The 18,019-nt window shown below is 53.3% G+C and overlaps 1 protein-coding gene across 1 annotated transcript in view; it reads left to right on the forward strand.

Moving 5' to 3' along the window:
• Window positions 1-18,019, forward strand: part of LOC116952899 (uncharacterized) — an 88,871-nt gene that overhangs the window by 66,432 nt on the left and 4,420 nt on the right. The window contains exons 23-36 of the mRNA XM_032972588.2: window positions 1,460-1,583; window positions 3,161-3,225; window positions 4,269-4,443; window positions 6,280-6,415; window positions 6,972-7,097; window positions 7,295-7,423; window positions 9,201-9,237; window positions 9,901-9,998; window positions 10,867-10,991; window positions 11,406-11,674; window positions 12,245-12,344; window positions 12,493-12,773; window positions 13,753-13,836; window positions 14,959-15,108. Coding sequence (XP_032828479.2) covers window positions 1,460-1,583; window positions 3,161-3,225; window positions 4,269-4,443; window positions 6,280-6,415; window positions 6,972-7,097; window positions 7,295-7,423; window positions 9,201-9,237; window positions 9,901-9,998; window positions 10,867-10,991; window positions 11,406-11,674; window positions 12,245-12,344; window positions 12,493-12,773; window positions 13,753-13,836; window positions 14,959-15,108 — 1,899 coding nt within the window. The remainder of the gene's footprint in view (window positions 1-1,459; window positions 1,584-3,160; window positions 3,226-4,268; window positions 4,444-6,279; window positions 6,416-6,971; window positions 7,098-7,294; window positions 7,424-9,200; window positions 9,238-9,900; window positions 9,999-10,866; window positions 10,992-11,405; window positions 11,675-12,244; window positions 12,345-12,492; window positions 12,774-13,752; window positions 13,837-14,958; window positions 15,109-18,019) is intronic.

An 18,019-nucleotide genomic window follows, 5' to 3' on the forward strand; every position in this document is an offset into this window, starting at 1 on the left:
GCGTTACAACAGCGTTACAACTGTTACAACAGTGTTAAAACTGTTACAACAGCGTTACAACAGCGTTACAACAGCGTTACAACTGTTACAACAGCGTTACAACAGCGTCACAACTGTGTTACAACTGTGTTACAATAGTGTTACAACAGCGTTACAACAATGTTACAACAGTGTTACAACTGTTACAACAGTGTTACAACTGTTACAACTGTTACATCAGTGTTACAACTGTTACAACAGCGTTACAACATCGTTACAACAGCGTTACAACTGTTACAACAGCGTTACAACTGTTACAACATTGTTACAACTGTTACAACAGTGTTACAACAGTGTTACAACAGCGTTAGAACTGTTACATCTGTGTTACAACTGTTACAACAATGTTACAACAGCGTTACAACAGCGTTACAACTGTTACAACAGCGTTACAACTGTTACAACAGTGTTACAACAGTGTTACAACAGCGTTACAACATTGTTACAACAGCGTTACAACTGTTACAACAGCGTTACAACTGTTACAACAGCGTTACAACAGCGTCACAACTCTTACAACAACGTTACAACAGTGTAACAACAGCGTTACAACAGCGTTACAACTGTGTTACAACAGCGTTACAACAGCGTTACAACTGTTACAACAGCATTACAACAGCTTTACAACAGCGTTACAACAGCGTTACAACTGTGTTACAACAGCGTTACAACAGTGTTACAACAGCGTTACAACTGTTACAACAGCATTACAACAGCGTTACAACAGCGTTACAACAGTGTTACAACAGCATTACAACAGTGTTACAACAGCATTACAACAGTGTTACATCAGCGTTACAACAGCGTTACAAAAGTGTTACAACTGTTACATCAGTGTTACAACAGTGTTACATCAGTGTTACAACTGTTACAACAGCGTTACAACTGTTACAACAGTGTCACAACAGTTTTACAACAGCGTTACAACAGCGTTACAACTGTTACAACAGTGTTACAACAACGTTACAACAACGTTACAACAATGTTACAACAACGTTACAACAGCGTTACAACAGTGTTACAACTATTACAACTATTACAACAGCGTTACAACTGTGTTACAACTGTGTTACAACTGTGTTACAACAGCATTACAACAATGTTACAACAGCGTTACAACAGTGTTACAACTGTTACAACAACGTTACAACAATGTTACAACAGTGTCACAACAGTTTTACAACAGTGTTACAACAGCGGAGTGGCGCTCGACATTGTCGGCGCTGCCCCCCAATGGGGGGCGGTGTTTTTCCCGCTCTCTGCCCCCCCCCCCCCGCCCTGACACGTCACCCTGCACGTCGCCCTGACGCGTCGCCCTGACACGTCACCCTGCACGTCACCCTGCACGTCACCCTGCACGTCACCCTGCACGTCACCCTGCGCGCCACCCTGACACGTCGCCCCGCACGTCTCCCCGCAGTGTACTGCCTCGGCGAGACTCTGGTCAACATCAAGGGGGAGTTCTGCTGGCCCACGGTGACCGTCGGTGACACCGCCGTCATCGCGTGCCCCATCAACAAGGACAAGAACGTCTCGCGACAGTGGTGAGGTCGCGCTTTACCCTGTGCACGCGAGTTCATGGTAAACGTCGTCATCGTCGTCATCGTCGGTTTACCACGCAGGCTTTCGCGACCAATATCCATGATGGAGGCTTTTTTTTGGGGGGGGGGGGGGTGGTTGGAGCGTGTAAATGTGAAACCCGCCACCAACCCGACACAGCCAATTAGTGAAGTTTGTCAGGTCAACGTGTTTTGTTAACGTGACAAACCCCCTCCAACTCCGTGAAGCGTGTGACGATTCGGTTCTAGGGTGAAACTCCTCGCTTACCACGCGGTTGTTCACGCCGTAACGAGTTTCCACTGTAACGCGGTTCTTCCATGTGCGAACACTTGTTGCATAACGCGTAACTCATGCCGTTATAACGCGGAACTTGCACCGTTAAAATGCGGTTTCTGAGCGGTTGACGACTCGCCAGGCGTGGGAATGTTAAACGAGGACACGCCAGGTGTGAGAATGTTAAACGAGGACTTGCCAGGCGTGTGAATGTTAAACGAGGACACGCCAGGTGTGAGAATGTTAAACGAGGACTTGCCAGGCGAGTGAATGTTAAACGAGGACTTGCCAGGCGTGTGAATGTTAAACGAGGACACGCCAGGTATGTGAATGTTAAACGAGGACTGGCCAGGCGTGTGAATGTTAAACGAGGACACGCCAGGCGTGTGAATGTTAAACGAGGACTTGCCAGGCGTGTGAATGTTAAACGAGGACACGCCAGGCGTGTGAATGTTAAACGAGGACTTGCCAGGCGTGTGAATGTTAAACGAGGACACGCCAGGCGTGTGAATGTTAAACGAGGACACGCCAGGCGTGTGAATGTTAAACGAGGACACGCCAGTTGTGTGAATGTTAAACGAGGACACGCCAGGTATGTGAATGTTAAACGAGGACTTGCCAGGTGTGTGAATGTTAAACGAGGACACGCCAGGTATGTCAATGTTAAACGAGGACATGCCAGGCGTGTGAATGTTAAACGAGGACACGCCAGGCGTGTGAATGTTAAACGAGAACACGCCAGGTATGTGAATGTTAAACGAGGACACGCCAGTTGTGTGAATGTTAAACGAGGACACGCCAGGTATGTGAATGTTAAACGAGGACTTGCCAGGTGTGTGAATGTTAAACGAGGACACGCCAGGTATGTCAATGTTAAACGAGGACATGCCAGGCGTGTGAATGTTAAACGAGGACACGCCAGGTATGTCAATGTTAAACGAGGACACGCCAGGTATGTGAATGTTAAACGAGGACACGCCAGGTATGTGAATGTTAAACGAGGACTTTCCAGGTGTGTGAATGTTAAACGAGGACACGCCAGGCGTGTGAATGTTAAACGAGGACACGCCAGGCGTGTGAATGTTAAACGAGGACTTGTAAGGCGTGTGAATGTTAAACGAGGACACGCCAGGCGTGTGAATGTTATACGAGGACACGCCAGGCGTGTGAATGTTAAACGAGGACACGCCAGGCGTGTGAATGTTAAACGAGGACACACCAGGCATGTGAATGTAACCGCGTACCGTGTTAAGTGAATAATGTGCGCGTGGTTTGTCGCCCCTGGCAGCACGAAAGGGAACAATTACTCCTCCTCGTGGCAGCCGATCGACGCCGATGTCTGTGACGTTCCACGTGAGCCTCGACTCAGCGCTCACAAACCACTCACTGCTGATGATCATGATGGTTGCGGTGATGATATTGATGGTGGAGTTGGTGGTGATGCTGCTGACGATGATTGTGGTGATCATTATAATGGAGGTGGTGGTGATGCTGCTGATGATGATTGTGATCATTGTGTTGGAGGTGTCGTAATGATGCTGCTTTATTTTCACGAGGAAGAAAGAGATCGCCATGCTGCTGCTGCTACTGTACTGCTGCTGCTGATGATGATAATAGTACTAATACTGTTTCTGCTGCTTAAAATGATGGGGATGGTGATGATAACAATTATAATGGTAGTACGATTTCTGATGATGATATTGAAGATGACGAAATTGCTATTACTATCGCTAAAGATGCTGCTGATAATGATGATGCCTTTGATGCTACTATTGCTGCCAAGGATGCTGCTGCAGTTTTGCTGATCATGATAAGCTTCGGTTGAATCTTCTGCTGCTAATACAATTGCATCTGATGGATCTGACGATGATGAAACCGACACACAAACTGAAAACAACGCCGCCACTACCGCCACCACGACCACCATGACCACCATCACCACTACCACCACCGCCATCATCACCACCACCACCACCGTCATCACCATCATCACTACCACCACCGTCATCACCACCACAACCACCATCACGACCACCACTACCATCCCCACCACCACCATTTCCACCACCACTACCCCCACTGCCACCACCGTCACTACTGCCACCACGACCGCTATCACGACCACCACCACTACCACCACCATCACTACCACTGCCACTACCGCCACCACCACCACCACAACACCATGACCGCCACCACCACTACCACCGTCATCACCACCACTACCACCACTGCCACCACCGTCACTACTGCCACCATCACGACCGTCACCACCACAACCGCCGGTACCACCACGACCATCACCACCACCACTACTACCACCACCACCGCACCTACTACCACCACCACTACCACCACCACTAACACCGCGACCACCACCGCGTGGCCCCGCGTAGTGCTGGAGAACATGGACAGCAAGTCGGCGGAGGAGGTGAGCAAGGAGATGGACGGCCTGCTGGCACTGCTGGAGCAGAGCCCCACCATCTCCGTGAAGGGCGCCCAGATGGTGGCCACTCGCTTCAGCAGCATCCTGGAAGCGCCGTCCAGCTCGCTGGCCAACTCGTCCGAGAAGTGAGCGGCGTTCGCTCGCGCGTGCATTCGTGACTGCGTGCGTGAGTGCGTGCGTGCGTGAGTGAGTGTGCGAGTGAGTGTGTGAGTGAGTGAGTGCGTGCGTGAGTGCGTGTGTGAGTGAGTGAGTGCGTGCGTGAGTGCGTGTGTGAGTGTGTGAGTGAGTACGTGAGTGCGTGTGTGAGTGCGTGTGTGAGTGAGTGTGTGAGTGAGTGTGTGAGTGAGTGAGTGCGTGAGTGAGTGCGTGTGTGAGTGCGTGCGTGCGTGAGTGCGTGTGTGAGTGAGTGCGTGCGTGAGTGCGTGCGTGAGTGCGTGCGTGTGTGAGTGAGTGCGTGAGTGCATGCGTGAGTGCGTGTGTGAGTGAGTGCGTACGTGAGTGCGTGTGTGCGTGAGTGAGTGTGCGAGTGAGTGTGTGAGTGAGTGAGTGCGTGCGTGTGTGAGTGCGTGTGTGAGTGAGTGCGTGCGTGAGTGCGTGTGTGAGTGTGTGAGTGAGTGCGTGAGTGCGTGTGTGAGTGCGTGTGTGAGTGAGTGTGTAAGTGAGTGAGTGTGTGAGTGAGTGAATGCGTGAGCAAGTGCGTGTGTGAGTGCGTGCGTGCGTGAGTGCGTGTGTGAGTGCGTGCGTGAGTGCGTGCGTGAGTGCGTGCGTGAGTGCGTGAGTACGTGTGTGCGTGCGTGAGTGTGTGAGTGCGTGAGTGAGTAAGTGCGTGCGGCACCATCCCGGAGGGGGGCGACTGCGGTCACCCAGAGCAAGCCCGTAGTCGCAACGTGTAGCGACGCAACGCCCTGATTCACCACTCACGAAGGAGGCAACGCGGCGACAATACGCTGCTCTGCTGGCTGCTCCTGGCGCCGCCACCTGGGCTTGACCACGTGAATGTCAACTTGTTTAGTTGCCGTCTCTGGGTCTACATCATCGTGAATGTCAACTTGTTTAGTTGCCGTCTCTGGGTCTACATCATCAAGAATGTCAACTTGTTTAGCTGCCGTCTCTGGGTCTACATCATCAAGAATGTCAACTTGTTTAGCTGCCGTCTCTGGGTCTACATCATCAAGAATGTCAACTTGTTTAGTTGCCGTCTCTGGGTCTACATCATCAAGAATGTCAACTTGTTTAGCTGCCATCTCTGGGTCTACATCATCAAGAATGTCAACTTGTTTAGCTGCCGTCTCTGGGTCTACATCATCAAGAATGTCAACTTGTTTAGTTGCCGTCTCTGGGTCTACATCATCAAGAATGTCAACTTGTTTAGCTGCCGTCTCTGGGTCTACATCATCAAGAATGTCAACTTGTTTAGTTGCCGTCTCTGGGTCTACATCATCAAGAAGAAGATTCTCGATTGGACGACGCAGAAGCAGTGGCCGGGCGCGGTGGGAAGGCAGTGGCTTGGGGTTAGGTGGGGGATGGAGTGTGTGAGGGGGGCTGGTACTGAAAATTAAAGCTTTTTAATTAGGGCCCTACATTAATTACAAACAATATATAGTGTATAGTTTGAATCGATGCATCTTATCGGGGGGGGGGGGGCGGGGGGGTCAGGGGCCCAGCAGTTTATTCGACGTGCAAGTTTCTCAAATCGCCTTTCGTGGTCCACCCAGCGGTGTAAATGGGTTCACCGCGGCTGGCCGGCCGGCCGGTCGGTCGATCGGTCGGTCGGTCCGTGATCGGCAGCTCGCGTGCAGTGGGGCTGAGGTGCGGGCGGTCTCCCACGACTTCCAAGGCGCCTCGTCGGCGTGGGAGAGTCGCCCCCAACGTGCCGTCGACGAAAGGCTTTTCTGGAGCTCCGCCGTACCGCACGGCCGGTGCGTTGTTTTGGTAACGAAAGTCGCTCGCTCCGTTTGCAGGGCACTGCACATGGTGGACACCCTGCTGCAGAAGATCGACTTCCCCAGCTCCAGCATCTCGCTCCCGACGAAGAACCTGTTGCTCTTCGTGTCCAAGATGAACGAGAGCGACAGCTCGCAGCCGCAGGAGTTCAAGGTGAGCCGTGCGCGTCATTCCGAGAGCCAAAGGTCAGGCAAGATAAACTAAACGATAAACTAAAAGTATTTTTTTTTGTGACCAGGTAAGGCCCACTGAGCTACATAGCTCTTTTATCAGAAGCGACCTGGCCACAAATGATAGCTGACAGAAGTGGCTTATCATGTGGATATTTATAGCAGCCAAATACTCGATATAACATGTCGCCACCGTGACGCCCATGATGATGGCAGTGACGATGGTGACAATGATGATGGCAGTGACGATGGTGACAGTGATGATGGCAGTGACGATGGTGACAATGATGATGGCAGTGACGATGGTGACAATGATGATGGCAGTGACGATGGTGACAATGATGATGGCAGTGACGATGGTGACAGTGATGATGGCAGTGACGATGGTGACAGTGATGATGGCAGTGACGATGGTGACAATGATGATGGCAGTGACGATGGTGACAATGAGGATAGCAGTGACGATGGTGACAATGATGATGGCAGTGACGATGGTGACAATGATGATGATGATGCATGATGGTTGTCCCCTGGTGCAGGATGGGGAGACATCGGTGTCGCTGCCGGCCTCCCTGCTGGACTCGCTCGACCCGGCTCAGAAGGCGATGGCGACACGGGCCCAGTTCACCGTCTACAACAACACCAAACTCTTCCCGCAGGCCAATGCAAGCGGCGCTCCCACGCGCAGCGCACCTTCACTCCGGCAGCGCATAGAGAATGACTGCTGCTTAGGCATGCAACGAGGCATGGTTATTGTGACGATGATGACGACAGCAGTGGTGCTGTTGACGACGATGATGATGATGGTGGTGGCGACGGCGGTGATGACGACGACGTTCGATGTTGCATTGTATTCGCACAGCTGTCGAGCTACGTGGTGGCGGCGAGCGTGGGAAAACTGGCGAACATCACGAACCTCAAGGACCCGGTCAACATCTCGCTGTGGCACACCAACCAAAGCGCCCTGGATCCCGTGGAGGGGATGATAAAGGTGGGTCCTGTTCCTTACCTCTAACCTCCCATGGGCTCCGGGGCAACAACGGGGGGCCGAATGAACCCCCTGCAAGTGCATGGCCGGGCGCAGGGAAGTTTCAGTCTTTGCGCGGGCAGCATAGGAGAAGAAGCGACCTCCTTGGCTTCTGGATTCGTTGGTGCAGTGGATTGTGTATGTATGTGCAAGGACTCCTCTACTTGCGAACATTCGACTTGGGAACTTTCAGAAATACGAACAAACCTGGTCCGTATGTCCAGTTGCCTGTTCAGACCGAGAGTCGTAAGTTCAACTGCTGCGCGATAGATGGTGGTGGTGGCATCTTCAGAACGTGAAGAACCAGTGGCATCTACATCTACAGGAGATTTAACAACTTTTAAAGCCATTCCCCGTGTTTATTGTACACGCCGTACAGCGTGTTTGGAATCGACAGGAGTGAAGTTGGACTTATGAACAAATCGACTTACGCACAGACTAAACACAAGGTTCGGCCCTCAAGAAATGACGTTCTCAATCGAGATTGTTGAAAGTAAAAGTACCACGTGGCACTGGTTTTGGTTCACCTCAAGAGCTGTGCCGCGACTCTCCACCAGGGGACGGAGGCGCCGTGTTTATTTCCTTCCGGCAGCTCCGATTGAGCAGTCGAGGCTCGGGTGCTCGTCCCGCCTCCAGCTGTACAGCCCCGCAAGAGCCAGTGGCGGAACTTGGACACTGCCGTGGCTGGGCTGAGTCTCTACCAGAGGACAATCACTGCTGACTTGCTCCAAAACTGGTCCATGGTTTAACACGTGGTAGGCTTTTGCGACCAATATTAGCCATAATAAAGTGGGGGGGGGGGGGGAGTTTGGATTAAATTGCGTAAATATAAATATTGTGTCGTTAAACCCGCCGCCACCCGACACGGCCAATAAGTGAGGTTTGTCACGTAAACAAAACGTGACAATTAGTTAGTACTTCACACCTGTCAACCCATCCGGTTTACCCTGTATATTTGTACAGGGAAATTGAGTGTTCAGGTCCGTACAGCCGTTTAAATACGGTTAAAAGATAGTGTGTCTATTTGTTTGTGTTTCTCCCTTGTGATGGGACTTTGTAGGATGAACGTTGAGATTTGTAGGGCACGGGGTGACCAATAAGGTCTGAATTGGTCTGTAATCAGGTAGGGCACTGATAATGGGTTGACGGGTGTGGTACTTCAGCACACCGGTGTGTTGGAGAGTAAACCCACAACGTTTTGCCGATGATTACACAGTAGTCGTTTCTTATCGACCGTGGAGAGATAATGGACTGAATGATATCCCAACCCGAAACTTGAATACTTCAAAGCCAGGTTGGGCAACCACTGGTCTATGTTTGTAAACCGCGTGTCTATGTTGGGAAACCACTGGTCTATGATGGGAAACCACTGGTCTATGTTGGGAAACCACGTGTCTATGTTGGGAAACCACGTGTCTATGTTGGGAAACCACGTGTCTACGTTGGGAAACCATTGGTCTATGTTGGGAAACCACGTGTCTATGTTGGGAAACCACGTGTCTATGTTGGGAAACCACTGGTCTATGTTGTGAAACCACGTGTCTATGTTGGGAAACCACGTGTCTATGATGTACAGGGAGTTGGAGGTGCCGGGGGGAATACCCCCTTCCCCCCGGCACCCCCACCCCACCGTCTCCCGTCCTCACCCACGTGCACCCCTCACTTCAGTGACCCCAGGCGGCGGTGTTGCCGTGCCAAGCGTTGCTCTGTTGCGATTCACCCCCTCTGTGTTGCGTTGCAGAACGTCAAGTGCGTGTACTGGGACTTCGTCAAGAAAGGTGAATATAGCTTACGTGACACCCCTTTTCTCTCTCTCCCTTGCTTTCAAGGGCTTGTTGCGAAGTCCGAATTCTCCCCCGCTCCTGGCTCCGACGTGAATCCGATATTCACCTGGGGAGACGATGTTCACGACGTGAGAAGCTTCGCGCCGCGACGTGAAGCGACGCCTTTGTGCCGTTCACCTTTCCGGCGTTCGTTCTCCGGCCTAGCCGCCGGTGGCGAGGCAAGGCCGTGAAGTTGTAGGCCAATCGCTTTCGAAGACAAATGCATACATCTGTGAAACGAGAGCTTTATAGCTCATCGGATTCCTCCAGTATAAATCAACCTTCTGATTGTTATCAAACCACGTTTGTTTGCATGTCTTTCCACAAACATGATGCGTGGCTAACGCAGACTTGATGATGCCTTGCACTAGGTGTCTATTTGGTGTTCGAACACGTTTTATATATGCGTGTGTTTTCATTGCAACAAAAGGCGAGGCCTGTACTTCACGCCGATGGACTTGAGTGAAGGGATACGACGGATTGAAGGGGTGCAGGGAACGGTGTTCGAACATCTTCACACCGCCTGTTTTATTACCGGAAAAAGGGTCAAGCCTGTTTTTTTTTTTTTCATCAACTCGACATGCCACTCGAATGCCCTGCGGTGTTGCCCCTGGCCAGACTGGAACAGCAAAGGGTGCATCGCCGTGCCCGGCGGCTCCGACCACAACGTGACTCTGTGCCAGTGCAACCACCTGACGCACTTCGCTCTGCTGCTGGTGAGGTCGGCGCGCGCGGACAGCCTCCTTACTGTGGCCGCAGCGGTCGTGTGGTGACAGTGACCACGGTGACAGTGACCACGGCAACTGTGACCACGACGACGACGACAACGACCGTCGCCGTGAGGACCCGCGGTGGGCGATGACGACGACCATGACGACGATGACCGTGATGATGACGAGCGTTACCGCAGCAATGCCGATCGTGACCACGACGACCGTGACCACGACAACCGTAATCGCAACGATGACGACGACGATGATGATGATGATGATGACGAATAATTTACCACTGCGCAGGATCTCTCCGCGGTGGCGGTGCTGCTGCGCACCTCTCCAACGTGGGGTTTTTTCCCAATCGATTCTGCGTGTTGTTCGGCACGATGTCCGACGTTCCGCGGGTACTCCCACCTCTTCCGGCGTGAAAGAGGCGGGCCGAAGCATCGTCTCGAGGGGCTGTCCTCGAGCTCGCCTTAGTGGCGGCCCTTCTGCCAAACGCGGCATTATTATTTTGACTTTTCACTGAATTTCGTTTGGATTTTATCGAAAAAGAGCTTCACAACTCAATGGGCTTTACCGGAGAAATACATTTCTGATTCAGATTTTTTTTTTGCATAGCGCTTTGAAGTATGGAGGAAGCTTCAGAATAAAAAAGATTGTTCCACTAATACACTAACAACTCAAAAGGCATTTCCTTCTGACGCTACGGATTCTTGTCGTTGCAACCCGCTGACCCGCTCCTAATTGGACATCTGTGAGAAACGAGCACCATCACTTGCACGGGATTCCTCCGGCAGCCCAAATAAAGATTCTGATACCGCTTGTCGCGTGCGTCGCCGTGTCGTCTTGTTTCTTTCTGCCCGACCAGGATTTCTCTCCGGGCCCAAAGTACTCGGAAGTGATCGAGCAGTCCCTCAGCTTCATCACCTACATCGGCTCCGGCCTCTCGGTCATCTTCCTCGGCATCACCCTTGTCACCTACATCACATTCGAGTGAGTCCCCATCCCCCCCCACCCCCCCCCAGCCGAGTGTTCATATAAGCAGGGCAGATCGAGTCAGCCGTTATTGTTGTTATTATTGTAGTCCTAGTCTTCCTCTGGCCAAAGACAAGCCATAGAATGTTCGTCTCTGGTGCAGGCCACTCAGTCCCAAGGATAATCCGTACATTATTATCAACTCGTGTTTGTTTGCAATGATTTATCACAAGCGGCATGTGTGGTTAACTCAGACTTGTCACCGTGAGATCGGTGTCTATTTGGTGTAAAGCCTATTCTTTGCTTCATCACTACTAATAATTATTATAGCAGCAATCACAGATGGCTCGGGGGAGAGGCGTGGAGTGAACACAACGAGGCTGCGGCTGTGACGACTGCGATGCCGATCTGCTGAACCGCCCTCCCTTGCAGGAAAATCCGCACGGATCACCCGTCCAAGATCCTGATGAACCTGTGCGCAGCGCTGCTGCTGCTGAACCTGCTGTTCATGCTGGACGCGTGGATCGCGTGGTTCAACATCTACGGTCTGTGCCTCGCCACCGGCGCCCTGCTGCACTACTCGCTGCTCGCCTCCTTCACCTGGATGGGCCTCGAGGCGGCCCACCTCTACCTGGCCGTCGTCAAGGTCTTCAACACCTACGTGCGCAACTACATCCTCAAGTTCTGCATCGTCGGCTGGGGTGAGTTGGCCGCGGTGATGGGTTGAGTGGCGCTGGGATGGGGTGGGTGGTGGAGGGATGGGGTGAGTGGTGGAGGGATGGGGTGAGTGGTGGCGAGTGGTAGTGGGATGGGGTGACTGGCAGCGGGATGGGGAAAGTGTCTGTGGTTGCCTCTGTGTATCTGTCTTCGTGTTTCTGTGCACGTGTCTGTGTGTGTGTGTGTCTCTGTCGTTGTGTCTCTGTGTGTTGCTGGGGAGCGGTAGTGTAGTCGTTAGTGCTCTGTGCCACGAAACCGGCGACCCGAGATCAATTCCCGCTCACGGCCAACACCAGTGATGAATAATTGAACCGCTCCTGGGCCTCCCCTAGGTCGACTCAGCCTCAAATGAGTACCTGGTGCGATGTGTAAACATCGCCACTGGGGAGACAAAGGCGGCCGGGCGTGGTGCTGGCCGCTCACCCCCTCGTGTGCTCTGCCGGCCTTCATAGGCGCTCGCTCACAGCACTTGCCCCAGCAGTCTGTTACAGGCTATACGGGGGATCATTGTCTTTTTTGTTGTGTCCCCGTGTGTTTGCGTCTTCTCCTCGCAGGTGTCCCAGCCATTGTCGTTGCGGTTCTGCTGGCTATAAACAGAGACTTTTACGGGAAAGGACAAAAAAATTCCACCAACTATCGAGAGAGAGACGACTTGTAAGTACCCAGAGAACCAGGGTTCGGGATCACGGGCACCAGTAGCTACACTGCACATTCCCTGTGATGCAGGCGTGCTGCTGGCTAGGCCGCATTATAAACCTTACCCTGGTCTCCCGTCGCATCCCCCCTCCCCCACCCCCCGCAGCTGCTGGATCCGGCTGGACGTGGTGTTCTACGTGGCGGTGGCCGGCTACTTCTGCCTCGTCTTCTGCCTCAACTTGAGCATGTTCGTAGTGGTGCTGCGCCAGATCTGCCAGCAGAAGCGCAAGCACGGCAAGGAGAAGCACTCGAGCGTGGCCCGCGAGCTCCGCGGCAGCGTGAGCCTCACCTTCCTGCTCGGCATCACCTGGGCCTTCGCCTTCCTCGGCTTCGGCCCCCAGAAGCTCGCCTTCATCTACCTCTTCATCATCTTCAACACGCTGCAAGGTCGGTCGGGGTTGGCGGGCGGCGGTGGAGCGTGCGCGCGCGTGCATGTGTGCGTGCATGGGGAGCGGTGGCGTGGCGGGTAGCGCGCTGCGCTACGAACCCCGGCCATCCGAGTTCGATTCCCGTTCACGGCCGTCACCGGTGATGATTATCTGAACCGGTCCGAGCTGGGAGTGAGCAGGGAGGGAGCGGGGAGGGAGCGTGCGAGGAGCGGGGAGGGAGCGGGGAGGGAGCGAGCGAGGAGCGGGGAGGGAGCGGGGAGGGAGCGGAGAGGGAGCGGGGAGGGAGCGGGGAGGGAGCGGGGAGGGAGGGAGCGAGCGAGGAGCAGGGAGGGAGCGGGGAGGGAGCGGGGAGGGAGCAAGCGAGGAATAGGGAGGGAGCGAGCGAGGAGCGGGGAGGGAGCGGGGAGGGAGCGGGGAGGGAGCGAGCGAGGAGCAGGGAGGGAGCGAGCGAGGAGCGGGGAGGGAGCGGGGAGGGAGCGGGGAGGGAGCCTGGAGGGAGCGTGGAGGGAGTGGGGAGGGAGCGGGGAGGGAGCGGGGAGGGAGCGAGCGAGGAGCAGGGAGAGAGCGAGTGAGGAGCGGGGAGGGAGCGGGGAGGGAGCGGGGAGGGAGTGGGGAGGGAGTGGGGAGGGAGCGAGCGAGGAGCGGGGAGGGAGCGGGGAGGGAGCGGGGATGGAGCGGGGAGGGAGCGGGGAGGGAGCGAGCGAGGAGCGGGGAGGGAGCGGGGAGGGAGCGGGGAGGGAGCGGGGAGGGAGTGGGGAGGGAGCGGGGAGGGAGCGGGGAGGGAGCGAGCGAGGAGCAGGGAGAGAGCGAGCGAGGAGCGGGGAGGGAGCGGGGAGGGAGCGGGGAAGGAGTGGGGAGGGAGCGGGGAGCGAGCGACGAGTGGGGAGGGAGTGGGGAGCGAGCGAGGAGCGAGTGCCCGAATGGCGCCGTTGACGTTCCGTGCCCCTTTGGTTTTTGTGCCCCCCCCACCCCGCCAGGGTTCATGATCTTCCTCTTCCACTGTGCGCTCCGGGAGAACGTCCGCTACCAGTGGAAGAAGTTCTTCTGCTGCGGGAAATACTGTAAGTGCGCGCGCCCTGTGCGTCCCACGCCAAGCCGCGGTGGCGAGATGTTAACTTCCTCGCATGGCATGCAGGAGGTCGTGGGTTCGATCCCGGCACTGACGCCTGCTGTAAATATGGAATTTGCGTGTTCTCCCTGCAGCCGCGTGGATTTTTCTCCGGGTCCTCCGGTTTTTCCGTCCACATTTAGAAACAACGTGCGTTCTCGGTATTTGGCTGTTACTATCACTTCGTTGAGCTATCATTCGTGGCCAGGTCGCTTCCGAAAAAGGAAGCAATATAGCTCAGTGGGCCTTAAACTGGTCCAATAAATAAATGAATAAGCCCCTCGCGTATGGCCGCCGCGCGATTTGACGATTTCAGCCTCCTGTCAGCCACGCACAGGTGCTTAAGGGCCACGGACACAAGTTGACCCTGGTGTTGCTTGCAACGCATGCCGAACTTCTTTTGCACCGTGCATGGCCAATTCACCGAGCGATGCCCACTCCACTGTGCGCCGAGGCCCGCCGCAGCTTTTGGCGTTGCTCCCGGGCAGGCACGCGCTCCTGTCGCCAGCACGTCCCCCGCGATTAATCAGCGCGTGTGAGTGACTGCCACGTTGGCGGAGCGGTGCTTTTGGAACATCGGCTTGAGGCAATTTGCCCTTTGGCACACACTGTGGTTCACAACACGAGAGACGAGATGCGTTATGCATGAGTGGTCAACTTCTTCTTCCGCTACTGTGCTTATCCAAACCGCGCTCATCGAAGGTGCGGGGGAAGGACAATAAACTTGACACGAATAGCACTTCTAAAGAAATGAGTTTCCAATTTAGATTAAAAAAAAAAATCATTGCTCTGGGTGGCTTCCTATGATCGGAAGGAAGAGCGTTCCAGACGGCCGCAGAAGCGCATCTGAAAGCGCGCGATGCGGTGACCGTCTTTGTTCGACGGTTAGCCAAAAGCCGCTGCTGCTGCCGCGGCGAGGCTGACCGGAGTTTTCGTGATGACGATTTACGAAACGATTTTAATCAGAAATCCGAGGCTTTCAGCTAAAGTTTACACGATTCTTTTTTGCCCCCCCCCCACCCAACACTCCTCCATCCCCCCACCCCTCCCTCCCTCCATCCGTCCGTCTGCTCAGCTGATGGAAAAATGGGCTACTCCTCGGGGAACAGGTCCACACAGCTGCTGACGCGAAAGCAGAAGCAGCGGCTGTCGCACTGCAGCGGCACGTCTCATTCCACCGAGCAGACCGACGTCACGAGCCTCAACAACTCGGGCAAGCCAATAGGTGGGTGTGGTGCGAGGGTCGGTACGGAGCCCTGGCAGGGTCACGGGACGGTAAGCAAGGGCAGAGGCTTTGCCCTTTCCCGTGCTGATGATGCACGACGTCGGAACGGAACCGGAGGAATTCCAGTAAAACCTTGGATTGCGCAGCATAATTCGTTCCGGAAACGTGTTTGTAATCCAAAGCACTCGTATATCAAAGCACTCTTATATCAGTTGTGATCACGTGACGCTCGGCAGACAAAGCGCGTACGCACTGCTCGTATTGCAAGACCCTCGCTCGTTTATCAAATTAATACTTCTAGATTTGAAGCTTTCGTGACTGCAAGGATTCATACTCCTTGGTTTTTTTCGGTAAAGTCACGTCGGTAAAATGAAATTAAAATAGAAGAAAACAACTAAATCAAATCACGACGTTTTGGAGGCAACACACCTGAAGACGGAAGCTTGTGTTGCCTCCGAAACGTCGTGATTTGATTTGGAACAGTCACAGCAAGATAGCTGCGACTGTTCCACCTGAAGACGGAAGCTTGTGTTGCCTCCGAAACGTCGTGATTTGATTTGGAACAGTCACAGCAAGATAGCCGCGACTGTTCCACCTGAAGACGGAAGCTTGTGTTGCCTCCGAAACGTCGTGATTTTATTTAGTTGTTTTATTTTATTTCAATTTTATTTTACCTACGTGACTTTACCGAAAAAAAAACCAAAGAGTATAAATTAATATTTGTTAAAAAAAATGTTGCTCGTCTTGCAAAACACTCGCAGACCAAGTTACTCTCAACCCAAGGTTTTACTGTATATAAAAATGAAACAGCTTCACGGGTACCGAGGCTCCCGCAAGGCCATGCAGGAGAGGGAGGGCGTGTGTGCACAGTTTGGCGCCAGCTATCGTAGAGTGCAGTTGTGTCGCTACAGTTATCTGCGGTGAGTGCAATGTCTTTAAAAATAACGCGAAACATCCGAGAGAGATTTGGCATGGTACATAAAAAAAACTAAAACAAGTATATGGTGCTGAAGATTAATTGCCGAAGCTATCAACAGAAGGTGCCCCGGGTTAATTTCTGCTGTGGCAAATGCTATGTTGGTCAGACGGGACGAATGATCAGTAAGAACACCAAAGAAATATTAAATACTCCCAAACACGACTGAGCCATAGCAGAACACGCGTGCCAACAAGGACACTCAATTGATTTTGGTAATGTTGAGATTTTGTGTAAAACTAGTTACGACTAGCCAAGATTAATTAGAGAATCTATTGAAATTGAGAGAAACGAAAAATAACTTTCACCATTCTGATAGCTGCAGGCTAAGTGCTGCTTGGAAGCCTATAATCAAGTAATACACTACTCAATGGCATACCTATGCAGGTCATCATACGTCGAGTAACACGTCATAGGCCCACACCAATAACATCACCTTTACCCCATCTATTTACGACCAAAACACAGGAGTAATTCTCCACAAATCTGGCTATCGCCTGATGAAGCTGGTTATAATCACCGGCGAAACGTCATACTCAGATTGGAAATGTGGGGCTTACTCTGCAACACACCGGTGTGCTGAATTAGTAACTAATTGCCGCGTTTTGTTTACGTGACAAACCTTACCAATTGCCTGTGTCAGGTGGTGGTGGGTTTAACAACACATTTATATTTACGTGATCCAGCCCAAAACAACCTTTGTTTTGGATAACTTCCGATTAGATCGCAGGCGTAGGTCACGTGACGAGCCTAGGTTTGCACACTTCATAGACCAAACGCATTGGTCAGGCAAACAAAAACTCCCATCGCCCTCCACCAACACCGTACTGAGTTGTCGTGCCTGATCACGGTATACGTGCTGCCAGTGATAAGCGCTCACAGTCATTTGCCTGCAGTCTTCCCCCCCCCCCCCCCCCCGTGTAGCAAAGAGGCAGTGGAGGGCTGTGAGGATAAGAGAGGGCAGTGAGTCCTGATGTCACCGAGGGCTCCAAATCACAGCAGAACCGGCAGTGGCTGCAATGCAACCCATTTGCCCAATATAATTTTTACTCCCGGGAGCAAGGTATCGTAAAAAAAAACACGGCCCGACAGAATCGGCGGATTTACCCCCTCGTGCATGCCCTCTGACAGCGAATTGTGAAATGATGAGGCTGTAAAATGCAATCCTTTCCAGCCTGCTGTCACAGCATCGCTGGAGGTGTGGATGCGTTCCGCTTATCTCCTTCCTCCTGCAGGAACCCGTACGTTTTTGGGTCATTGTGTTTCCAGCCTGGCTGCCGTAGCGGGAAGGCGAGAGGCGCTGCCGAAGGGTTAATGGGACACCGATCGCACGTAAATGCCACGGAGATGATCACGTTTTAAGTTCCAAGTTCATTCAGTTTAACCAAGGGGAGGGAGAACTCGAGAGACGAGGATCGTCTCATCCGCGCGAGCGATCAACGACAACAAAGGCATTTTGACTCGACGGAGCGTTTGACCTTCGTCCTTTCGGGTCGCCGTGGCGGGGGATCGAACTCGGGGTTTTTGCCGGCTTCGCGGTGCGGCGCGGTCGCCACTGCGAAGGCACCACGCGACGTGCGGACAAAATTTCGCGGTGGGATCGCGTGGCCTCAAAACATTGGGTCCGCCGACCCCTAGAGGGCGTCCAGCGCTGTTACTTTGGCCGGCCGTGATGCCACGGGTGTGCGATGCAATGGGGCAGAGTGGGATCAACTTTGCCCAGCTTTCATGCCGGAGGTGTTGAATGCAACCCGGGCAGAGTGGGGTCAACTTTTGTCCAGATTTTATGCTGCGTGTGTGCGATGCAATGGGGCAGAGTGGGATCAACTTCGCCCAGCTTTCATGCCGGAGGTGTTGAATGCAACCCGGGCAGAATGGGGTCAACTTTTGTCCAGATTTCATGCTGCGTGTGTGCGATGCAATGGGGCAGAGTGG

Source organism: Petromyzon marinus, chromosome 49 (assembly GCF_048934315.1).
Source record: "Petromyzon marinus isolate PM22_M1 ecotype Great Lakes invasive population chromosome 49, UKy_Petmar_22M1.pri1.0, whole genome shotgun sequence".
NCBI classification, from domain to species: domain Eukaryota; kingdom Metazoa; phylum Chordata; class Hyperoartia; order Petromyzontiformes; family Petromyzontidae; genus Petromyzon; species Petromyzon marinus.